Here is a 19,061-nt window from a genome sequence, read left to right on the forward strand (position 1 = left end):
CATTTTCCTTAAAATTATTTATAAAAAAATTGACTAAATGAGGTCCAAATGAGGCATAATCAAGTGTAATGTCTCCCTGGTTTTCAATGAGGATATATAAAGAACAATTTGGGGGTACAGTGGTAAAAGTGGCATATTCTGGGTAAGATTCCATTGGTTTCCATCACGATAATGCAATGTTTGACATTTTGATGCAGAATTACTAATATATGTAAAACAAATTATCCAAGTGTAATGGAATAAAGCAAAGCACATTTATACTATATTCAAACAGGTTATGATAACTGCATTTATAAATCCGTACAGGACATACAATTCCACTTTCAACAGGCTGATTAAAGAGTCGTCTTAATTCCATCACTCATATCCTGTGTCATTCCCAGATACTCTGTCTACAACTCTCATCATGACCGTCTATGCCAGATCTTTCCACATTCATTTTTTCTTCTATTTAACGCATTCTACTCAAGATCCAGTCTAGCCACTTGGCCCAGGTTACTTGGCCCATAGCTCTGGCAGAGTTCATCACCCAAGAACTTAGGGTCAACAAGTCATGTCCATCAAATTCCATAACTTGCACCTACATGTGTTCTAAATGAGTACATCCCACACCTAATAATCACGTCACTTAGTCTAATCTTTCCAGAACTACAATCGCCAAAAATACAACTAAAACACAAATTGTAAAAAACGTTAAATAACAGCTCTTCCTTACAGTGATCAAGGGCCGGGAAGAACAATGTTTTGATGCTCACCCACACATCACATAAAATGTGAGCCACAATTACTGGGGTGCCAAAGGTTGTCCAAAATGAGACATCAAATATCAGCAGGAATTATGTTTCAATAAGCCCTGATGTAGTCTTCCAAATTACAGCTCGGAGCCCTGTGTATGAAACTTATGTCATTCAGTATAAAGTAGACTTCGCACCCGGCATACGTAGGTGCCAATCACAACAGCTCCCATGCTAGAATCTACCTCTTTAAGGTCCATTACTCTGTTAATTTTAGAAAAACATGTATTTCAGGATCCCTTGAGGAAGAAAATTAGCAATCAATATTTTGCTTATGGTAATTCCCAGAAGAATAAGACTAGTGTTTATTTACAATGTTTTCCTGGAAGATGTTCTGCAGCAGCTGAGTTGTTTTGTACAGAGCTACAGCTCATGTACTTCCTTTCTTTCTTTCCTTTTTTTTTTTTTTAGCTCCATAATGGAAAAAAAAAAGACGAAACCACTAATGGCATCATATTTGGGTCACCAATATGAATTTGCCCCCCAGTTACAAATCTGCCAAGCGACTTACAAATCATAATGAACGCAGCTATTGAGGTTTTGTCAATTGGTCTGATGTTACCAGTGATATCGAGATACATTGCTAACAAGATCACATCCAGTGCAGGTCTAAATTAGCACATCCCATACAATCATTAGCTATATTCTTTAAAGCATTAAATAAATGTAGTTTGATTTGTGCTTTTTTTTTTTTATTTCTGAAGGAATACATTAGGCTTGATTGTTCATATGAATAACATAACACTTAATTATTAGATGATTTGACAGATGGCACTGTTGCCAACTACACAGCCAATGCCAGCTTGCATGGTACTTCTGCTATGTTCGGATGAAGAATGAATGCACCAAGGAATTGGAATATTTAGGAGGACCACTATTACAACTAACCTTTTAAAAAAACAACACAGATTATGTTGACTTTTGGATGTATTTTGAGACCTCATCTTTAGAACGCTTGCAATAACTGTACACAATATATGATATTGGCTGTGCCCTCCCTCCCATTATGTCTGCAGCCTAAAGACTAGCTAAATATTTTATCGAGCGGGTTTAACCACTTCAAGGCTGATGATGTGCTCAGAATGTCACAATTTATAGGATTTACCTAAGCCCCTGTCCTGAAGGGGCAAAACACTTCTGCAAAAGCATTCTGTAGCATAAGTCTATTTCATCGGTCGTTTACTTTCTTTCCCCCTTAACTATTCTGCTCCTCAAAATTCAGCGTAGAGATCACACAAGCAATAGGTGAACAGTAGTTATTGCAATATAATAGCATTGATGGTATTAAACAAATCCCATTTAAGGAAGTCACTGCCGGTTGCAAATTGGGGTGAAAATTTTCTCAAAAAGAATTTCGACTCTGGATTTTGTAAAAGACACTAGCAGAACATTATAGCTGTGATTGGTAATGTTCTACACTTAATGGAGTATCTGTTACCAGCTAAGGGCTAGAATCTATTACCTACGAGTAGATTATACCTGTGCCTTATCTCATAATGTGCTGATTATAGTCTTTGGGAGTATTTGGAGTTAATCATCATTAGGCTTGAGGGTTACTTTTGGATAAAATCATATTAGGCCTTTAGATGCTTCTCTGGAAGTTCTATGGTTTAGTCTAGTTCTGGTAATATTAACCACAAAAGCTTGCATAAGGAAAGGGGTTAGCGCGACATGATTACAGGTACCTCCTGGTAGACTAAAGATACAAGGTAATGCTAGTTCTCTGATTTAACTCCATACATACTTTACTGACCTACATTTACTACTGCCTTACACACAGGAAGCTCAGGACAAATTCTAGTAACCTTTGCTGCAGTTCACTCTAGGTACTTGTCAGAAAGACTTGCAGTTGGGAATGTGATGGATTTATAACTCGACTTGAAAACTGCTGTATCACCTACAAGGGAAGTTGATCTGCACTGTCAAATCACCAGGAGGCTGTTACAAAAGGAGCTTGCTGCTTGACACAAGGTGTAACAGCATATCAGACACCTTTAATTCTGCCATGTCTCATACCCTTTACTTTTTCACACCTTAGTGACTGTTCCAACATTGACACTTAAACAGTTCTAACCAAATAAGGAAATCTAAACTAAAACAGCAACACCTGTATGTATTTTGGCACACAGATGAGTTCAAAAATAAATGTAAAAAAAAAAAAATTCTACTTAAATTTCTCTTAAGAGTAGGATGATATTTGACTATAATTACAATTACAATCGGTTGCATAGAGCCAACATATTCTGATGCGCAGTACCATGGGTGAAGAGACACACATTTAATTCTAACAAAAAAAAAAACACGTATGCCGTACAAGAACAGTACGTGAAGAAGGCCTTACCCCCAAACAAGCTTACAATCTATACAACATTATGTGCAGAACAAACAGATTAACAAAATGTCACTTCTTTGAACAAAAAAAGCAGAACATGTGCATATATGAATTACCGTACTATTTCTATTCAATATGGCAAACTCTTTTAACCATTAGAGGACCAGAGTACTGCATGCATATACTGTATAAAGTATTGCACAGAGTATACTAAAATAAAAAATCCTAACTGAGTTCTAAGGGTTAAGTATCCTCACAAGAAACCCCCAATACATTCAAATTGTATTTTGGAGACTGGAATACATGTGATCACAGGAGGTGACCATAGGGTTAAGTATATTATTCCATACATGTGTAAGGAGAATTTCTGCATATCAATCACACAAATTGCGCCTCTATATAACTCTATCAAACACACACACACATGATCGCCACCCCTCTACATTGCGAAATAAATGATGCCTTTCAATGCTGCATGTACTGTGTTACCCTGTTGTAGTAGGAAGCAGAAATTAGTTATTTTGACAGGTCTGGTGACAGACAGCAGTGATTGAAGTTCATAGAATAATTTAGAATAGGGCCCTGGGATGGCCACTGCTTGCTGTGAATGTTACATGCCCACTGTTCTTTAATGTGTTGCAGACCCCCTTAGCACATAGGGGGTACAGTGATAAAGTAAGAGGAGTAGAAGACCTTTTTTTTTTTTTAATATGTAAATTATCCTGGAACAATAATGTCTGGGAATCTTAAAAAGAAAAACTCAATAAAACACAGATCTTATCTGGTGAGCGAAAGTACTTAATTCACTAGGAGTTAAGCAGTTTCCCTGCAATGGTCTGTAGGTTAATATCACAGCTGCCTAGTTGGAGTATTATCTGAGGACCTCCTTAACAAAAGGCTCCCTTTGCAAACAGAATCCTACACCCCCCTCCCCAAGTGTCATAGGTGTTTACTGAAGTAAATCTGCCTAAATCCCCCATAGCTTGGGTCATGGGGATAGCAAGGGGGGCCGAAGGTGTAGGGATAATCTCTTTCTTTTCTCCAAAGTTCCTAAATCTTCTGGGAACAAAATCTGTGTCTGAAATCTGTGTCACATGCCTTTTAAAACCTGTAACATCTTAGGTCTGAGTTAAGATTTATTTAGTTATAAATAGCAAAGATGTTCAATCATAGAACTACCTAAATTGCATGAATTCCACTGTACCGGACTGGAGGGAATACACCTTTTGCTCGTGTACTGGTTTTTTGTTTTTTTAAGGAAACGTTTGTCTGTGTTGCACTAGACAAAGATCCCTTATTTAAAAGATAATAGGGTACCATGTATTAGTTAAATGTTACTTTCTAAAGAGTTCTAAAGTGACACCCCTGTCAGTATGATATCTGATCAGTCTCTATGTTTCCTTTATTAGAAAACTACCATTATATTTTAGTATCTTGTAAAAAGGGCTGAATTACACAGAAAAGTGACAGGTCTGCTTGAAAGGACTTTAAATGCTCCTTTTGCGAGCAGGGTGGGTTTATAAATAAACCACTCATTAAATGGAAAAAAAAACACACACACAGCCTGGTTTTAGAGGTTGCAGTAATTTGAGACAAAAAAAAAGGGAAAATGGGGCAGAAATAAATAAAATATATATATTTTTAACATTCTCATGAGTAAATTTTAAAGATTTGAACTGCTCACTATTCACCTAAAAATACAACACAATTCCATCCCAAAATAACTGGTTAGTTTATCCAAAAATGCCAAATTATTGTTAAAAAATAAGTGGTTTGTTATTTATTATTATTATTATTTTTGTTTTTGCATGTGATGTTTGACTACATGAATCCAATTAAATATTATTAGTGCTATAGTGGATTTTAAATAAATGCAGTTTAACCTCATCTTTCAGCCCTGATTTAAAGTTTTTGTGTTCTATTCTCACACCTGATCAGCCCCTGTTACAGGACAGACACAGAGCAGAGGGGATACAGATGAGTTCTAACACTTTTTTAACGCTAGCCTTCTATCCATAGCTGTGAATAACCCATCTTGTAACACTATCTATCTGTCAGTACAGCCAGAGCTGGCTACAGCAGGGACTATATAAGGCTTGTAACTATGGCAAGTCCAACAAACAGCCACAAACACCTAAGTTATTTTACTGTGCCCTCACCCTTTGCTGATTTTTGTTTCTTCCCTCCTCCCCCCATTCTCACTTTTTCTCCCCTTTTCATCTTGGCTTTCTGTTGCAGAATGCAAATGTAGCCTGCCAGCGGTGAAAAGGGCTGAATTGTGATTAAGAATAAGAAGAGTTCCTCTCTTTGTTCTCCCCCCAGGGGATGTTTACTGGGAAAGACACAGCGGATCAGATATGAAAGACATTCAGGTCAGCGTTGATGTGAGTGAAAGTGAATTCATACCTAGGGCATAGAGGAGGACCTACATGTCAGGGGGGTTCATCTAACGGTACATGTACTGTGTGTGTGCAAATCCCACAGACACACAGCACTGCACTAGTGATGGTGCACTAGTGATTGTGCACTTCCACAGATCACTGTGCCCCCCCGTTCCCCCAACTCACTGCTGTAAAATCCAGCATCACCCATCACAGTGTGACTATCAGCACTGCCAGCAATACAAAGTTCAGACATTGCACAATAAAATAGAAAATCATCAAAACGCTACATTTGGCTATTCATTTACACTAGTGAGATCAGCTATGCCTTTAATATATTATATATAAGTTATTTAAAAAAAAAAAAAAAACTAGACCTGCATTGTAGCTGCTACTTTCACAAGCATTGCAAACAGGTATCATTCCATAAATGGTCCATCATTTTAAAGGCACAACAAGTGACATATAATGCTGTGGGTTCACATACAAAAATTCCTGAGAAGTTGGCATAACGGTTTCACATCCTTTAAGCAGTTCTGTGTCATTTCCTAATAAACTTCTAATAACTAAAATCAGGGTTGGAGCACAAAATATTATTTATTGTTAACCATTTAGAGGATTAGAGGAAATTGAAGGCTTACAGTGGCAAAGCTCCAAATATCTATTTATCAATATCTATCTATCTATCTATCTATCTATCTATCTATCTATCTATCTATCAGAAACCAGTCAATCTCACACTTCAGCCTACTTTAAGTTCCCTCTAACTACTATTTTCCTAATGCTCTTTGAATATAATAAGATGATTACTGCACTTGGTATAAATAAAATTATAATGCACTTCTTGATATAATTGTGCACAGAACACACACATATACATATAAAACATAATATAATAATAATAATAATAATAATAATAATAATAATAATAATAATAATAATAATAATAATGAATAAATATATATATATTATATATATAAACTGTGTATGTATATATCTCTATATAATATGTGTGTGTATAATGCATTAATTAAACACAGCCCTAGTTGTGTTTAACCAGTATCCCCAGCATCTCTTAAGCTTCCCAATCCCTTTCTTCATTTTCTAAGAAGATAACTGAAGTGCAGTCAAAAAAGGTGTCTGCTTTGACAATTCAGACAAATGCACCCTTGTGAGAATGTTGGAATGAATGGTACAGTGGGTACCCAGCACCATTGACGATCTAAACATGTAAATTAAATACATCAGAGTAAGACAATAAATTGTCTGTGAGCTGTGCAAACCTGCACTCTCTGTCTGTTTGACAGGCACAAAATAGTGACTACCTTGGGAAGCCAGTGTGTACAAAAAGGGACAAAGACTTTTTATACACAGAAAATGCACCTTAGACTATCTGAATGGCCTACACGTCAAAAGAAACTTTTGGGGGGAGTGCTCCCTACCATGTATAGTGAATACAGGGTTATAAAGACCCCTTATTTCTTACCTTAAGGGTCACTGCACATTCCCCTATAAACTATCAAACTGTGTCTATGCTGTGCTTTGTGACTGCAACTGCTAAGCACACAAAACTTGCAATCATGCAGAGATTTTCACCCTTTTTAATTTGTCTTGTTTTGTTACAAAATAATATTTTCAGAATCTTTACAAAAAAATAAAAACAGTGTAGAAAAAAGAGCTTTAAAAAATAAAATAAAAATAATGATAATCCAGTGTTTATTAAAATGATAAGTTACATAGGTAGCCAGTTCATGGCATACAAATGAAATGCAAATATATTTTAATTAAATGGACTCTAACTAATTTGTTGCTTAAAATAAAAAAAATCACATCACAACAATCTGCAAATGCTATCAACACAAAGCAATGCAAATTTTCCCTGTACGGTAAAGTACAGCAATTATCACTTTGTGAAGTTAAAAATGCAGGTTTTTAAAAATTCGACCTAAAATTGAGAGGGGTGAAATATATATATATTTTATTTTTATTTTTTTGCTGGGAAATCACAGATAGTTTTTGGGATCGTCGCTAATATTTCGTTTAAAAAGAGCAAAATGACAACTACATTTGCTGTAATTTGAAAGAAATAGCATCCCATAAGTACCAAAAAAAGAATCAAAGAATCCGTTTAGTGATCAATAAACAACGGTATCGTATTTCTGTCATTCAGACACATCAATGATCACAATACTGCAACGCTTTCTCCATAACACCACACACACATCAAACATTTGGGGAAAAAAATTAAAATAATTCCACCCTTAATATTAATACATACTATTTATTATAAAACAAAAATAAATGTTCCTACTGTGTCCATATCAAAGTTTTGGCAAACATCTGTTAACCTATATGTATCACATAGATAATCTGGATTCAATTGTGTTCTTGCAACGCCATAGAACGAATTCTAGAGGCAGAAAACTTTACTTAATTTAATTTGAGGAGAAAATAAAATTATTTTTCCATTTCTTCAGGATAAAGCAATGTAAAGACAGGCTAAATACACAAACAAATGACTAAACAGTTAACTTATTTTGCCACCAAAGCTTGCAGAAGTTTCATTTTGCTTTTTGTTTAAGGTGAAACTGATAGCAGAAGTTGTTTGCTGTCTTGAGAAATTGTGTTGTTGTTTTTTTTTTTTTATAATAAATATTGTTTTAATTGCAGAAAATAAACAAAAACATTTTTGCAAGTAAATCAGGGCTCGGGTCTTGTGACAATGATGAGAAATCTGGTAGCTCCCCCCCCCCCTCACTCCCCCCCCCCCCCCCTTCATACAATCTGTACAATAATACCTGATTAGATACCCTGGGTATTAGGGACATTTCAGCATTGTAACATAAATTAAATACTGTGTATCTCATGCCCAAAATGTATTCTCCGTATTCCACTAATCTACATAACAGCCCTGATCAACTTGGTTTACATTGTAAAAAATAAATAAATTAAACATCTTCAGTGTTACTTTTCAAATCCCAAATGTGTCCCAATTCACCACCCCCACCTCACCTACAGGCTTTAAAAAATATTACAAAAAAATATTAGTATTTAATAATGAACTCTGCCAGTCTTTCAATAACTCTACTAGTATTTCAATAACACAAGAATAAAAAAAATAATCTATCTTTCACTTCATTTGGCCTTTTTTTTTTTTAATCCTTTGCTTCAAGTCATTATATATATTTTTTTATTCAATGCCCCCTATTGCATTGACCTGATTATCAACTGTTTGTAAAAAAAAAAAAAAACAACAAAAAAAACATGCCTTGATTTTTCCCTTTTATTATGCAGTTGCGTTTGAGGGGGTGAATTGTATGATTTTTGATAAGAATCATTATATTTAACGTTATCAGTAACGACACAAGCTCAAGACCTGACATATTTCCATAGGGCCAAGGGAGAGTGAGGCAGAAATAAAATATCCACTCAGTTTAGATAAATCTTGTAAAGTCCCAGAGGAACAAGCTTCAAATACAGTCTTTAGAAAAAGAGAGAAAATGGAAAAATAGACTCTATCTACTGTGTATACTTTTTTATTTTGTTTAGCAAATCGAATATTCAATGTACGGTATGTTCAATAAACTGTCCCCCCTAAGCAATGCCCTGATGCAAAGAAAATATTAGAAACCTATTTACCCACTGTATCAACTTCCCTAATCTGCAGAAAGCCCGCAGGTTAACCCTTGCAGTGCCAGTGCACTGCCCACTTCTCTGGCACATTTCCTCTCCTGCAAAAAAACCAAAAAAACAAACAAACAAAAAAAAAAAAACCCAGGAATGTTTACAGATGATCCATCATTTGCAGCAAAGAATATTAAACAGTGATATGATTTATCACTTTAAATAGCTTGTAGCACGTTCAGTAAACGCATGTGTCCGTTAAATGGATACATTGTATAGCCTTAAATGGAAAAACAAATTATTATCTCTATGGGAAATGATGCATGTTTGTGTGTTTTTGAGTATTATGTATGTCTTTACTTTTAAATATAAAATACAAAGTCACATCATCTATATCAAAATATATTTTAAAATATAACACAGGGGGGCCCAGCAACTAGAGGCATACCAAGAATTAGAATTACTTGAACACAGGTGACACCTAATTCACCTGTGATTATTATACATATATATATCCAAAGTAATAATATATTTATAATATATTATTATAATATATTATATAATACATTATTATAAGTAATAATATATATATCCAAAGTAAGATAAACTTTTCCATAAGCTAACTTTATATATTTCTATTCGTTATCTGTACACTCCTCACTTCTAACCTATTCTACAATTCCAAATAAACAACAAACACAAAACAAAAAAGGTACCCTTCACAAATGAAAACAAACAATACTGGGGAATATGGAAAAGACTTGTCACAATGTCTCTGGTTCTCAGTTATCAGCTAAATGCTTTATGCATTTGGTAAGAGGAGAAACACCCCACATAGACATTGATTGGGAAAAAGGAAAATCAATAACCAACATTTAATAAAAAGGAAGAGGGGAACACAAGGGAGCGAAGGGAAACATTGTATGTAATTGTAGCCTCGACTAAATTAGTTTGAGTTGGATAAGGAGGTGCGGTCTTTAAAGGGACCACCTTAACCTCTTCGGTGCAAAAGGGGGAAGAGAGCTTTTTGGGATGCCCTGCTCACCAGCCTGGCACCTAAAGGGTTAAGCGTTGGACAAGGAGGGTAACAAAAAAATAATTCTAAACTCTGTGTGATAATGCAAGAGGCTGGTCTCAAGCGGACCAGTGTATACAGTTACTCAGACAGTATTATTTTAATTACTAAGATAAGCAAAAGAGATCAAAGGGGACTATAAAGGAATAACAGAAAACAAGAGTTTCTCCCCTCAAAAAAAAAAAAAAAAAAAAATGAGAGAAATTACACCACTTCTCCACGTTATTTAACACCTCTACAACAATCTGCACAGACAAAAATAAAATATGAGAGACACAGGCAAACTGACAGAAAACACATACTAAAATACCTAAAGTGTGTGTGTGTGTGTGTATGTGTGTGTGTGTGTGTGTGTGTGTGTATGTGTGTGTGTGTGTGTGTGTTTGTAAGTAAATTTACATGTTTGACAGTTTTGCCAATAAATCCTTTTTTTTAAACTCATTCCCCCATCAAGCTGGGAGTGCCAGGAAAGGGTTAAATGTGTCATGTACAATGAGAAAAATAATAATACGGTTGCAAACAAATGAGACGAGTTAAGGCTCACACCAAGCATTCATGGCAGCCCTGGGGTCTGAAAGTTGCTTGAAGTGGGGAGGAGAATTGTTTAAAGTACCCTGTCAGGTTCTGATCTAGGAATTGGCTGAGAAATGGTCTGCAGTTAGCCCCCCGACCATTAAATCCCATAAGGGAATCATATCAGTGTGTGTAATGGGAACACACACCCAGCCCATCTCCAGCAATCTCTCAAGGATCTCAATGGAAGGGACTGATCTATGTGTAAGGTTCCTTTAATCAATAAAGTGGGTGCTTGGGTGCTGGTGGGGATCCGTACTGTGTGTGCTTCTATGGCTGCTTCATTTTGGGGGATACCCATATTACTTTTATTGATCTATGAGGCAGAACCCTTTTTTTTAAAGCTGCAATCTCTCTCCCCCCTCCTTCTCCCAGTACGATGAAGGCTTTGAGTGATTGTGACAAACAAGAAACAGGCTACATAATGACAAAGCTTGCTAGCCCTCCAGGACTCAGAGGCATTGGGGAGGGATGTAGTCTGATAGCCCCTGAACAACTGGGAGTAGCAGGGAGAATGGAAAAAAAGGGGGGAAAGACAGAAAGGGTAAAAGAATGCAGGGTCTGTGTCATTCCTGCTTTGAGAACCGTTATGTGAGAGGACTTTTCCTAATCTCAGGACACAGAAACTTTCAGCAGAAAAACAGCAGCCTCTGCCCTGCACAATGCATCCTCCAGCCCTGGTCGGGGGGTCCTGGGACCCTGCTCCCCCTCTCTGCTCACTCACTTCCCAGCTGGAGTCATCACTCACACTTCAGTGAGGGGCTGACAAGGAGAGAGAGCTCTCCCCTCACTTTGCATGGGATCCTTCAACTCTGCAGCCTCCAGCACAAACACAACAGGCACTAAAAACACAAAGCCCCCTGCCAGGGCTGCCTGGGCTGTGAAGCGGGCAATGGGTGCAAGAATTGGGGGGTTTCAAGAGGTTTCTTACCGTTTTTTCTTCTCGGATTGGCTTGTTTCCTCCTCTTACACCTGGGGCCATCCGCCATGATCTCTTGCCTCATTGATAACTGTGGATCAGATTGCAGTTTGCATGGACTCCCTGTATCAGCAGCACGCAGACTCTGACAAGCAAACACAGGACAATGTGGGTATTGGTGGGTGCCATTTAAATGCAGGGCGCCAAATAATCCCCAAATAGCACACACACAGGCACACAGACACACACAGACACACACAGACACAGCCTGATCTCTCTTATTCCTGGCTCCTGGGCTTGTCTTAAGGTGTCATTGTTACATGTTAGCAACAGAGAGAAACTGTATCACAATAGAACTGCATCTTGCAAAATGATCCCTCCAAGGCTGGCTCTTAATGTGGATTGCACAGTGTGTTATGGTACCCAGCCCCTGTGGGATCAGAACCCTCTCCACAAGTTTGTGTTACATATATATAGGAATATGAAGATCCGTGGGAAAATAAAAGAAGACTATTGAATGTAATTAAGCCTTTATGTGAAGATCTGATCTTAAACAGGAGACAGACAACTGGCACTTTCAATATGTTGATCTGTCCTCTGCGTTGATAATAGACAGATGTAAGTACATGCAAAAAATAAACTCTCCTAGATCTCAGGTCTGACTATCCAAAAGATACAGGATAGAATGGGGGGTGTTGTTCCTCTTCCTTGTGGAAGCAGAGGGTCTTGTTTAAGGGAGTAAACTTTGTTTTGGATAGTAAAAAAAAAAAAAGTTACATTTTAGACAGTGTCTGTCAAAAATGTAGGAACTAAAAGGGGGGGGGGGATTGTGGAGTGGGGGAGGGTTGGGGAGTCTGATAGTATAGTTTAGAAATTAAGTTCATATTAAAAAAACAAAAAACAAATAATGTATCTTTAAAGGGCTTAGTTTAGCCAGGGGTTTTAGAAGATGGAACACAGGCAATTAACCCCTGAAATGCAAGATGAAACCTTTAGTACATGCGTGTGGTATAACCCTAGAAGGATTTGAGGTTAGACTTCATTTATAACACCTAGACACATTTTTCAATCTCTTCCCTGCTAGGACAAACAATTTGAAAGTGTCAACTAGAGGTTTGCAAATGCAGATTTCAAAAGGCTGTACATAGACACAATTACGAGCAGATGCACACACAGACACACACAAACATGTACATGGTTACTACTTGTACATGTTTATTTTTAAATAAACAAGCAAATCTATTTACATATACACAATCAGATACAGCCATCACATAATGGAATTAGTTGTATCCAAATTGTTTAACAACACGAGTTTCACTAATGGATTTGTTTTTCAACTTTTACTTATTTGTCTGTTTGTTTAGATTGCAAATTACTCACTGGAGCATGAAGGGTTAAATAAGACATACATTCTCTCCCCCCTTCCCCATTAACAGTGTTTAAGATTCACTCATTCTAAAAGATATGAGACTCTTTAATGTCATATTATATACAGTGTCCCCTCATTATCTTAACTTGCCATGCTGTAAAATGGTGTAAATGAATGTATATGTGTAAATGCATTAAAAAATAATAATTCCAAGTTAGAATTTTGCAGACGAATTCATTCTAAAAATGCAACAATACTTTCACTTCTTTTATTCTGTCTTATTTTACTGAGGTGTCAAGTAACAAATTTAAAAAAAAAATTAAAGAAATGAAACTTGCTTAATAAACAGAAAATTGGGCTGGGCTAGCGAAGCCTATTTTTTTTTTTTTTTTTTAAATATATCTATAACTGCAAAAGTCACAAGATGAACTAAAAACAGAATGTATGCAAATATGTTCTATTTAAAAAAAAAAAAAAATCATTCTCAGGTAAAAGCAAACTTCATTATACTCCATGTATAGTAAGTAGTGTAAATCCAGGTCACTAAATTTTTAAGAAATTCAATTTTTTTTGCAATTATTTAATTGGGAAATATGATTAATATAATCTATATCTCACTGAAGAACCTTTTTTTTTTTATTTACCTGTTCCAGCCAGGTAAAAGCAAAAATAGAAAAAGGTTGAGTTTATAATAAATATAAACAGTCCAACAAACAAACAAACAAACAAACAAAGTCCAAAGTGTTTGCTGGTAGCTGTGTGTTCTGTGTAGCATTGCATGCAGCCTGCCTCTTGCTTAGTGCACAGCTACCTGGGAATACTTTAGATAAATAAAAGTAATTGAAACATACCTTCAAAAGTCCTGATGGTAGTTTGTGTGAGGGACCAGGAGGAGATGATGCATGAAGAGCCAGAAATGCTAATAAAATAGGTGAGGTCTTGCAGATATTATAAGCCCTGGGAGTAGTTGAGGAAAGGACCGTTATTCCTGCTGAGCAGGTTAGAACTGATCTCACACTGCCACTCCAGGAAACACAGACCTGGGGAGGCACTGACGTGTTACGTTGTAACTCATGACATTTTTTTCTGTGGCTTCTCTATGTTGCATGGAATATAGACCCTAAGACACACGCCACCTATCTTTATGGGGAGGGATAATCTGAAAGCACAAAACGTGAGCATCATGTACAAACGTGATCACTAAGTTTCTTCTCAGGGAAAAAGATCTGGGATAGATTATACCTTGAAGTCTCAGTAAATGCTTAGTGGAAGAAATTAAATTCCACCTCCCTTTCTCTCTCCCCCCCCCCCTCTTTTCTCTTCTCCTCTCTCTCTCCTTTCACTCCTCTTTTTTTTTCACTCCCCCCACCCATCACATCCCCCTCCCTGCATCCCTCCCCACCCCATCCTTCCCATTACCCAAGGCATTATGTCTTTGGCATCATTATCTTCGTCACAAAATCCTACTGGATACAAGGATGAATTTTTTTTTTTGCACCAATCACACATCTTATAACCCAAATGAACTTAAACTTACTGAGAGAGTCCTGCAAGATCCCAAGTCTACAATCAAGAGCTCACCAATCTTCCCACAGCTGCCTGAACTGATTTAACTCCAGTGCTACATTGGGATTAATATCACCATGTGGATCCCTGTTTGTTATTTTGTTTTGTTTGTGTTTGCGTTTTGTGTGTTCTTTTTTTTTTTGTTTTTTTTTTTTTAATTTAGATTTTCTATATACTTACATTTTTTATTTTTAGAGGAAAAAAATATTATTAATGAGTGTTGCATGTTTATTTGTATAGGGAAAATACAGCATTTTATTCAACTGAATTTTTATACACCACAGAAAGGTATTAATATAACTTTTGTAAATACTATTTAATTTATTTGTACATTTTGCATGCTTCCCCCCTCTCTAGAAAACACATCTTATTTATTGATACACTGTGCATGCTTATTTTGCTATGCAAGGCTATGTGCAAGAAGTTTTCTATTATATGTATATTTTATTATGGGTTTATTGATACTGTACTGTTTATATTGGGTGACAGTAAGTTTATAATATTGCTTTAATGTCTACAGAAAACGTATGTCAGAATGCAACTGTGTTTTTATAATTAAGAGATTATACATGCAGATCTGTGATGGGTTTTGTGGGGGAATTTTTTTTTTTGAATCTTTTTTTTACTGTATGGTTAATTAAATCATTATTCAAAATCAGCTAGTGTGACGTTTCTCTCCTAATCCAATCAGGTTATGTAGGTCCTTTAAGAAGACAGATCCTCAACATCTGGAATTTGGCAATTTAGTAAGAGACTGTGCATTATTAACCAATTCAAGCCTGTGTCCCCTGGGAGAGAATCGAGCCTAAGTGTTTTAGCCCAAACTCTCGTTTCCTTAGGTATACATTTACATGGCTCACTGATCTTTCAAACAGTAATTTCTATTGTGGCAATGCACGGTTAGAAGACATCATTTGCTTTTTAAAAAGAAAAAAAAATGCGAGGAAATTCAATTTATACTTTATTTTGCTTATTTTTTTTTTTCTTCGTTAACTCTAAATATGCACTTGTTAATGTAAGTAACATTTGCAATCTAAGCATATATTTTGGGCATAGTGCAATTTCTTGCTATGTGTGTGTTGTTGTTTTTTTAAATATGGAAAAAACATTAGAAACTTAAAACAAAAAATTTGAGAAATATACACACATGTACATACATACAAATACACACATCTAAAAATACATACTATAAAACCACTTTCTCACACAAGCACACACAGGTCTGTCTGTCTGTCTGTCTGTCTGTCTGTCTGTCTGTCTGTCTGTCTGTCTGTCTATCTATCTATCTATCTATCTATCTTGTTATAGTCCATAATAGCTGAAAGTAACATTTGACAAGATAATAAATTATAAAATAATGTTTAAACACACGTATAGCACGCTGAAACATTCTTTCACACTTGTTTGCAGTTTTGTAGCTGATAAAGTGAACATGTAAAACTGTATTGGAAATACAATGCGAATCTCTTGCAATTACAAAGAACATAATTCAAGCTTTTAGACATCATAAATAAAATACGTTGACCCTCTGCAATCTCCTAATACATCAATCTTTTATCCTCTAATGTACCAACGTGTCAAGGTAATGTGTGAGAGATCTAGTGCTGTCTAAGGTTTAGGGACTCATGTCACTCAATCAAGTGATGTATTTATTTAGTCTTTAGGTACCTATTCAGCATTCCCTATAAGAAATCTGCGTTCAATGAAGCTTTTCATATTCCACTGCACATGAGATGCCCACAGAGGTGATTTTTATTTTAACCTAATAACTAAAAAATGAGGAAACAGAGGAAAGAGCAGAAGTCTTATTTATCTCTAGCAGTTTGTTAACTCCTGTTCCTTTTTTATCATTGCTGATGTGTGTTTTTGTGAAGTCTCTGCAGGAACAATTTGAGAAATGCTGTGTACACATTATACAGTTTATTAATAAGCTCCACAAAACCCCACATATAGATTGCCAGTCAGACTCAAACTCACAGCAGATATGATTAATTGCAATTAATATCAAACAATAATCTCACTTTCAGGTATGCAAATTGCCTGTCACAGTCAAAGTTGAAGGTAAAATAATCCCATTACTAATTCCCTCAATAGGTGTATCTGCATCTGGATTGTATTTATTGGTGAGAACTACTGGGAGTCTCTAGGGTATACAGAGAATTATACCATTAAGCCTCTCAATTGGGAATTTAAACTTACAAATGAATTCTACACATTACAGCTAAAATCACTGAAAACAAAACCTTTGCACAGACCTCTCTTAAATTTCTGATGATTACTTTTGTGCAATACTTGGACAATCATTTGAGACTGAACCAATGCACACCTTAGAACACATGTATATGATGATCTGTGTCTGTCTGTTAAGGGCACATGTTAACCCTTTAATGCAGGGGTTAATATGAAACACATGATTGATCCAGCATTACTTAGATCTGCAGAACAAGGTTTCCTGATCCCCCTGGTTATTCCCCCCCTCCAGTTAAACTAATGTTTGTATATATGTCCTTTAGAACTCATTATCCCCAACCTCTCCTGGTGTGCACATTAAACTAGGTATATTCAAGTTCTGCATCTTCAGCTAAGTCCTCATCAATCTTTGAGAGCTGTAGCTTCCATCACAGTTAAACAGAAATAGCATGGTTGAGTGTGATGGGAGTTGAAATCCTGAGCATCTTACCAAGTCTTGAATTAAGATTTTTTTATTTTTATCACATTTGCTACCACCTCTAGACAGTTGTGGCCAACCCCACAGTTTAAAAGGTAAGAGGTAAAATATACACAAAGCTAGATACATATTAACTCTTTCATTGTGGGAGAGTCCTGGCATTCTGTGATGACACTGAGTGATGGCTCTAAATACACATTTGCACATTTATATTAATGATATGACAAGTTAAACTGGATAAAGGTTTATCAGGGAGGGCAATGGACTTGAGTCTGAATAAGCAAAAGAGGATGTTGTGGCCTACCGTGCAAAAAAAACCTCTACCTTCTAATTTTTTTTTTTTTTAAATATGGCGAAATAATTGTTAAGAAAGAGGGATTCTGAGATAATGGAAGGTCTGATGAGGTATAGAGGAACTCCCTAAATATTGGTGAACTTGCTGGTAATTGGGAAGTGATATTTTCTGCTTTTAGTGGTTAAAAAAAAATAAAAAAAATAAAAAAAAAAATATATATATATATGAAATAACAATTGTCAGCTTTTTCCACTTCTCAAAATAAATGTATCACTATCTTAGCACTCGGTGAGTAAGCCAGGGAAAATGTGATCAGATAACCCTCCCTAAAATTAATACAAATAAAACCGGAATAAAGGAGAAAAGGTAACAGGAAAAAAAACAAACAGTGAAAATGCGATGGAATGCGATGTGCTTTGTATGATTTTTGTCCAGGCTTTGCAGCAGGGAGCACAGATACATTACATGTAGCTCCAGTGGGAGGCAGGGTGGTACTTGCTAAGACAGTTGTTTATTATTTATTTATTTGTGTGGCGTGTATGGGGGGAAGCTGGATAATGGATGAAGCGATGTGCAGATTGCATTGCCTTGTTTAATTAGACAGTAGAGTCAGCTGTAAGGAGACAGGTTGTCTGTATATAGAACATGACAGAAGGTATGTCTGCGGCAGCTGCTCCCTGTTCGTTTCCGGCTGCAACTTAGTCCAGACCTGCTCAGTCTCTGCTCAGAAAGCAGGTCTTCAGCATTCAATAAGTCCTGCACTCACTCATATCCTAACAGGTAGATAGCCAAACACAGGCTGGTCATGTCAGTCAGTCCTGTACTCTATCCTAGAGATTGACCAAACTCTTAGCACTTAGACCCCCCCTTATGTCTACTCTGACAATGAACCCTCTAAGTACCGGAGCACCGTGTGCCAAACTTGACAAGGCCTGTTACCCTTTTTATTCTCTCTCTACAGTGTCTATGCATCTTTTATTTTTCCCCTCTTTTTCTTTTCTTATCTTTTTTTTCCATTCTCCCCAAAGTTCACAGATTTTTAGATTTCTAAAACTTGCCCAGTTTATCTGTCTTCGATAGTGATCTGTTGTAGCAGATCTTCTTAATACACTCCCTTCTGTGTTCTGAGGGTCTTAATGATGAAGGTTTACTGTTCATAAACCAAATCCCACCTCATTCAAGTATTACTAGGGATCACAAAGCCTGTGGAAGATGTAGAGTTGGGGTACAGGTAAGCAAAGGCCCAGATCTCTGTTCTCCGCCCTCACCTTTCTTACAAAAAGACAGTATGAAAGAGCAACTGATCCTACAAAACATTTAAACTCTAAAAGCAGTTACTGATTTCCTTGCCTTCGAAGACCAATCAGTGCTCTACAGTGACAGGATGAACCAAGTGTATGCCCGACACCCTACAGACGGTTGGAGATCTTTGCTTACATAGTGATCACTGGAAAAATGAAGA

At 36.4% G+C, this 19,061-nt stretch overlaps 1 protein-coding gene across 2 annotated transcripts in view; it reads right to left on the minus strand.

The window, feature by feature from the left end:
- The window catches only part of ZEB2 (zinc finger E-box binding homeobox 2), a 117,384-nt gene extending 103,223 nt beyond the window's left edge, over positions 1 to 14,161 (minus strand). For both annotated transcript variants that reach the window (XM_063429382.1, XM_063429381.1), the window contains exons 1-2: positions 13,922 to 14,161; positions 11,711 to 11,843 (exon numbers count right to left, since the gene is read on the minus strand). In XM_063429382.1, the coding sequence (XP_063285452.1) occupies positions 11,711 to 11,783 (73 nt within the window). In that variant the 5' untranslated portion in view covers positions 11,784 to 11,843; positions 13,922 to 14,161. The remainder of the gene's footprint in view (positions 1 to 11,710; positions 11,844 to 13,921) is intronic.
- Positions 14,162 to 19,061: the final 4,900 nt, after the last annotated feature.

This window comes from Pelobates fuscus, chromosome 8 (genome assembly GCF_036172605.1).
Source record: "Pelobates fuscus isolate aPelFus1 chromosome 8, aPelFus1.pri, whole genome shotgun sequence".
Taxonomy (NCBI): domain Eukaryota; kingdom Metazoa; phylum Chordata; class Amphibia; order Anura; family Pelobatidae; genus Pelobates; species Pelobates fuscus.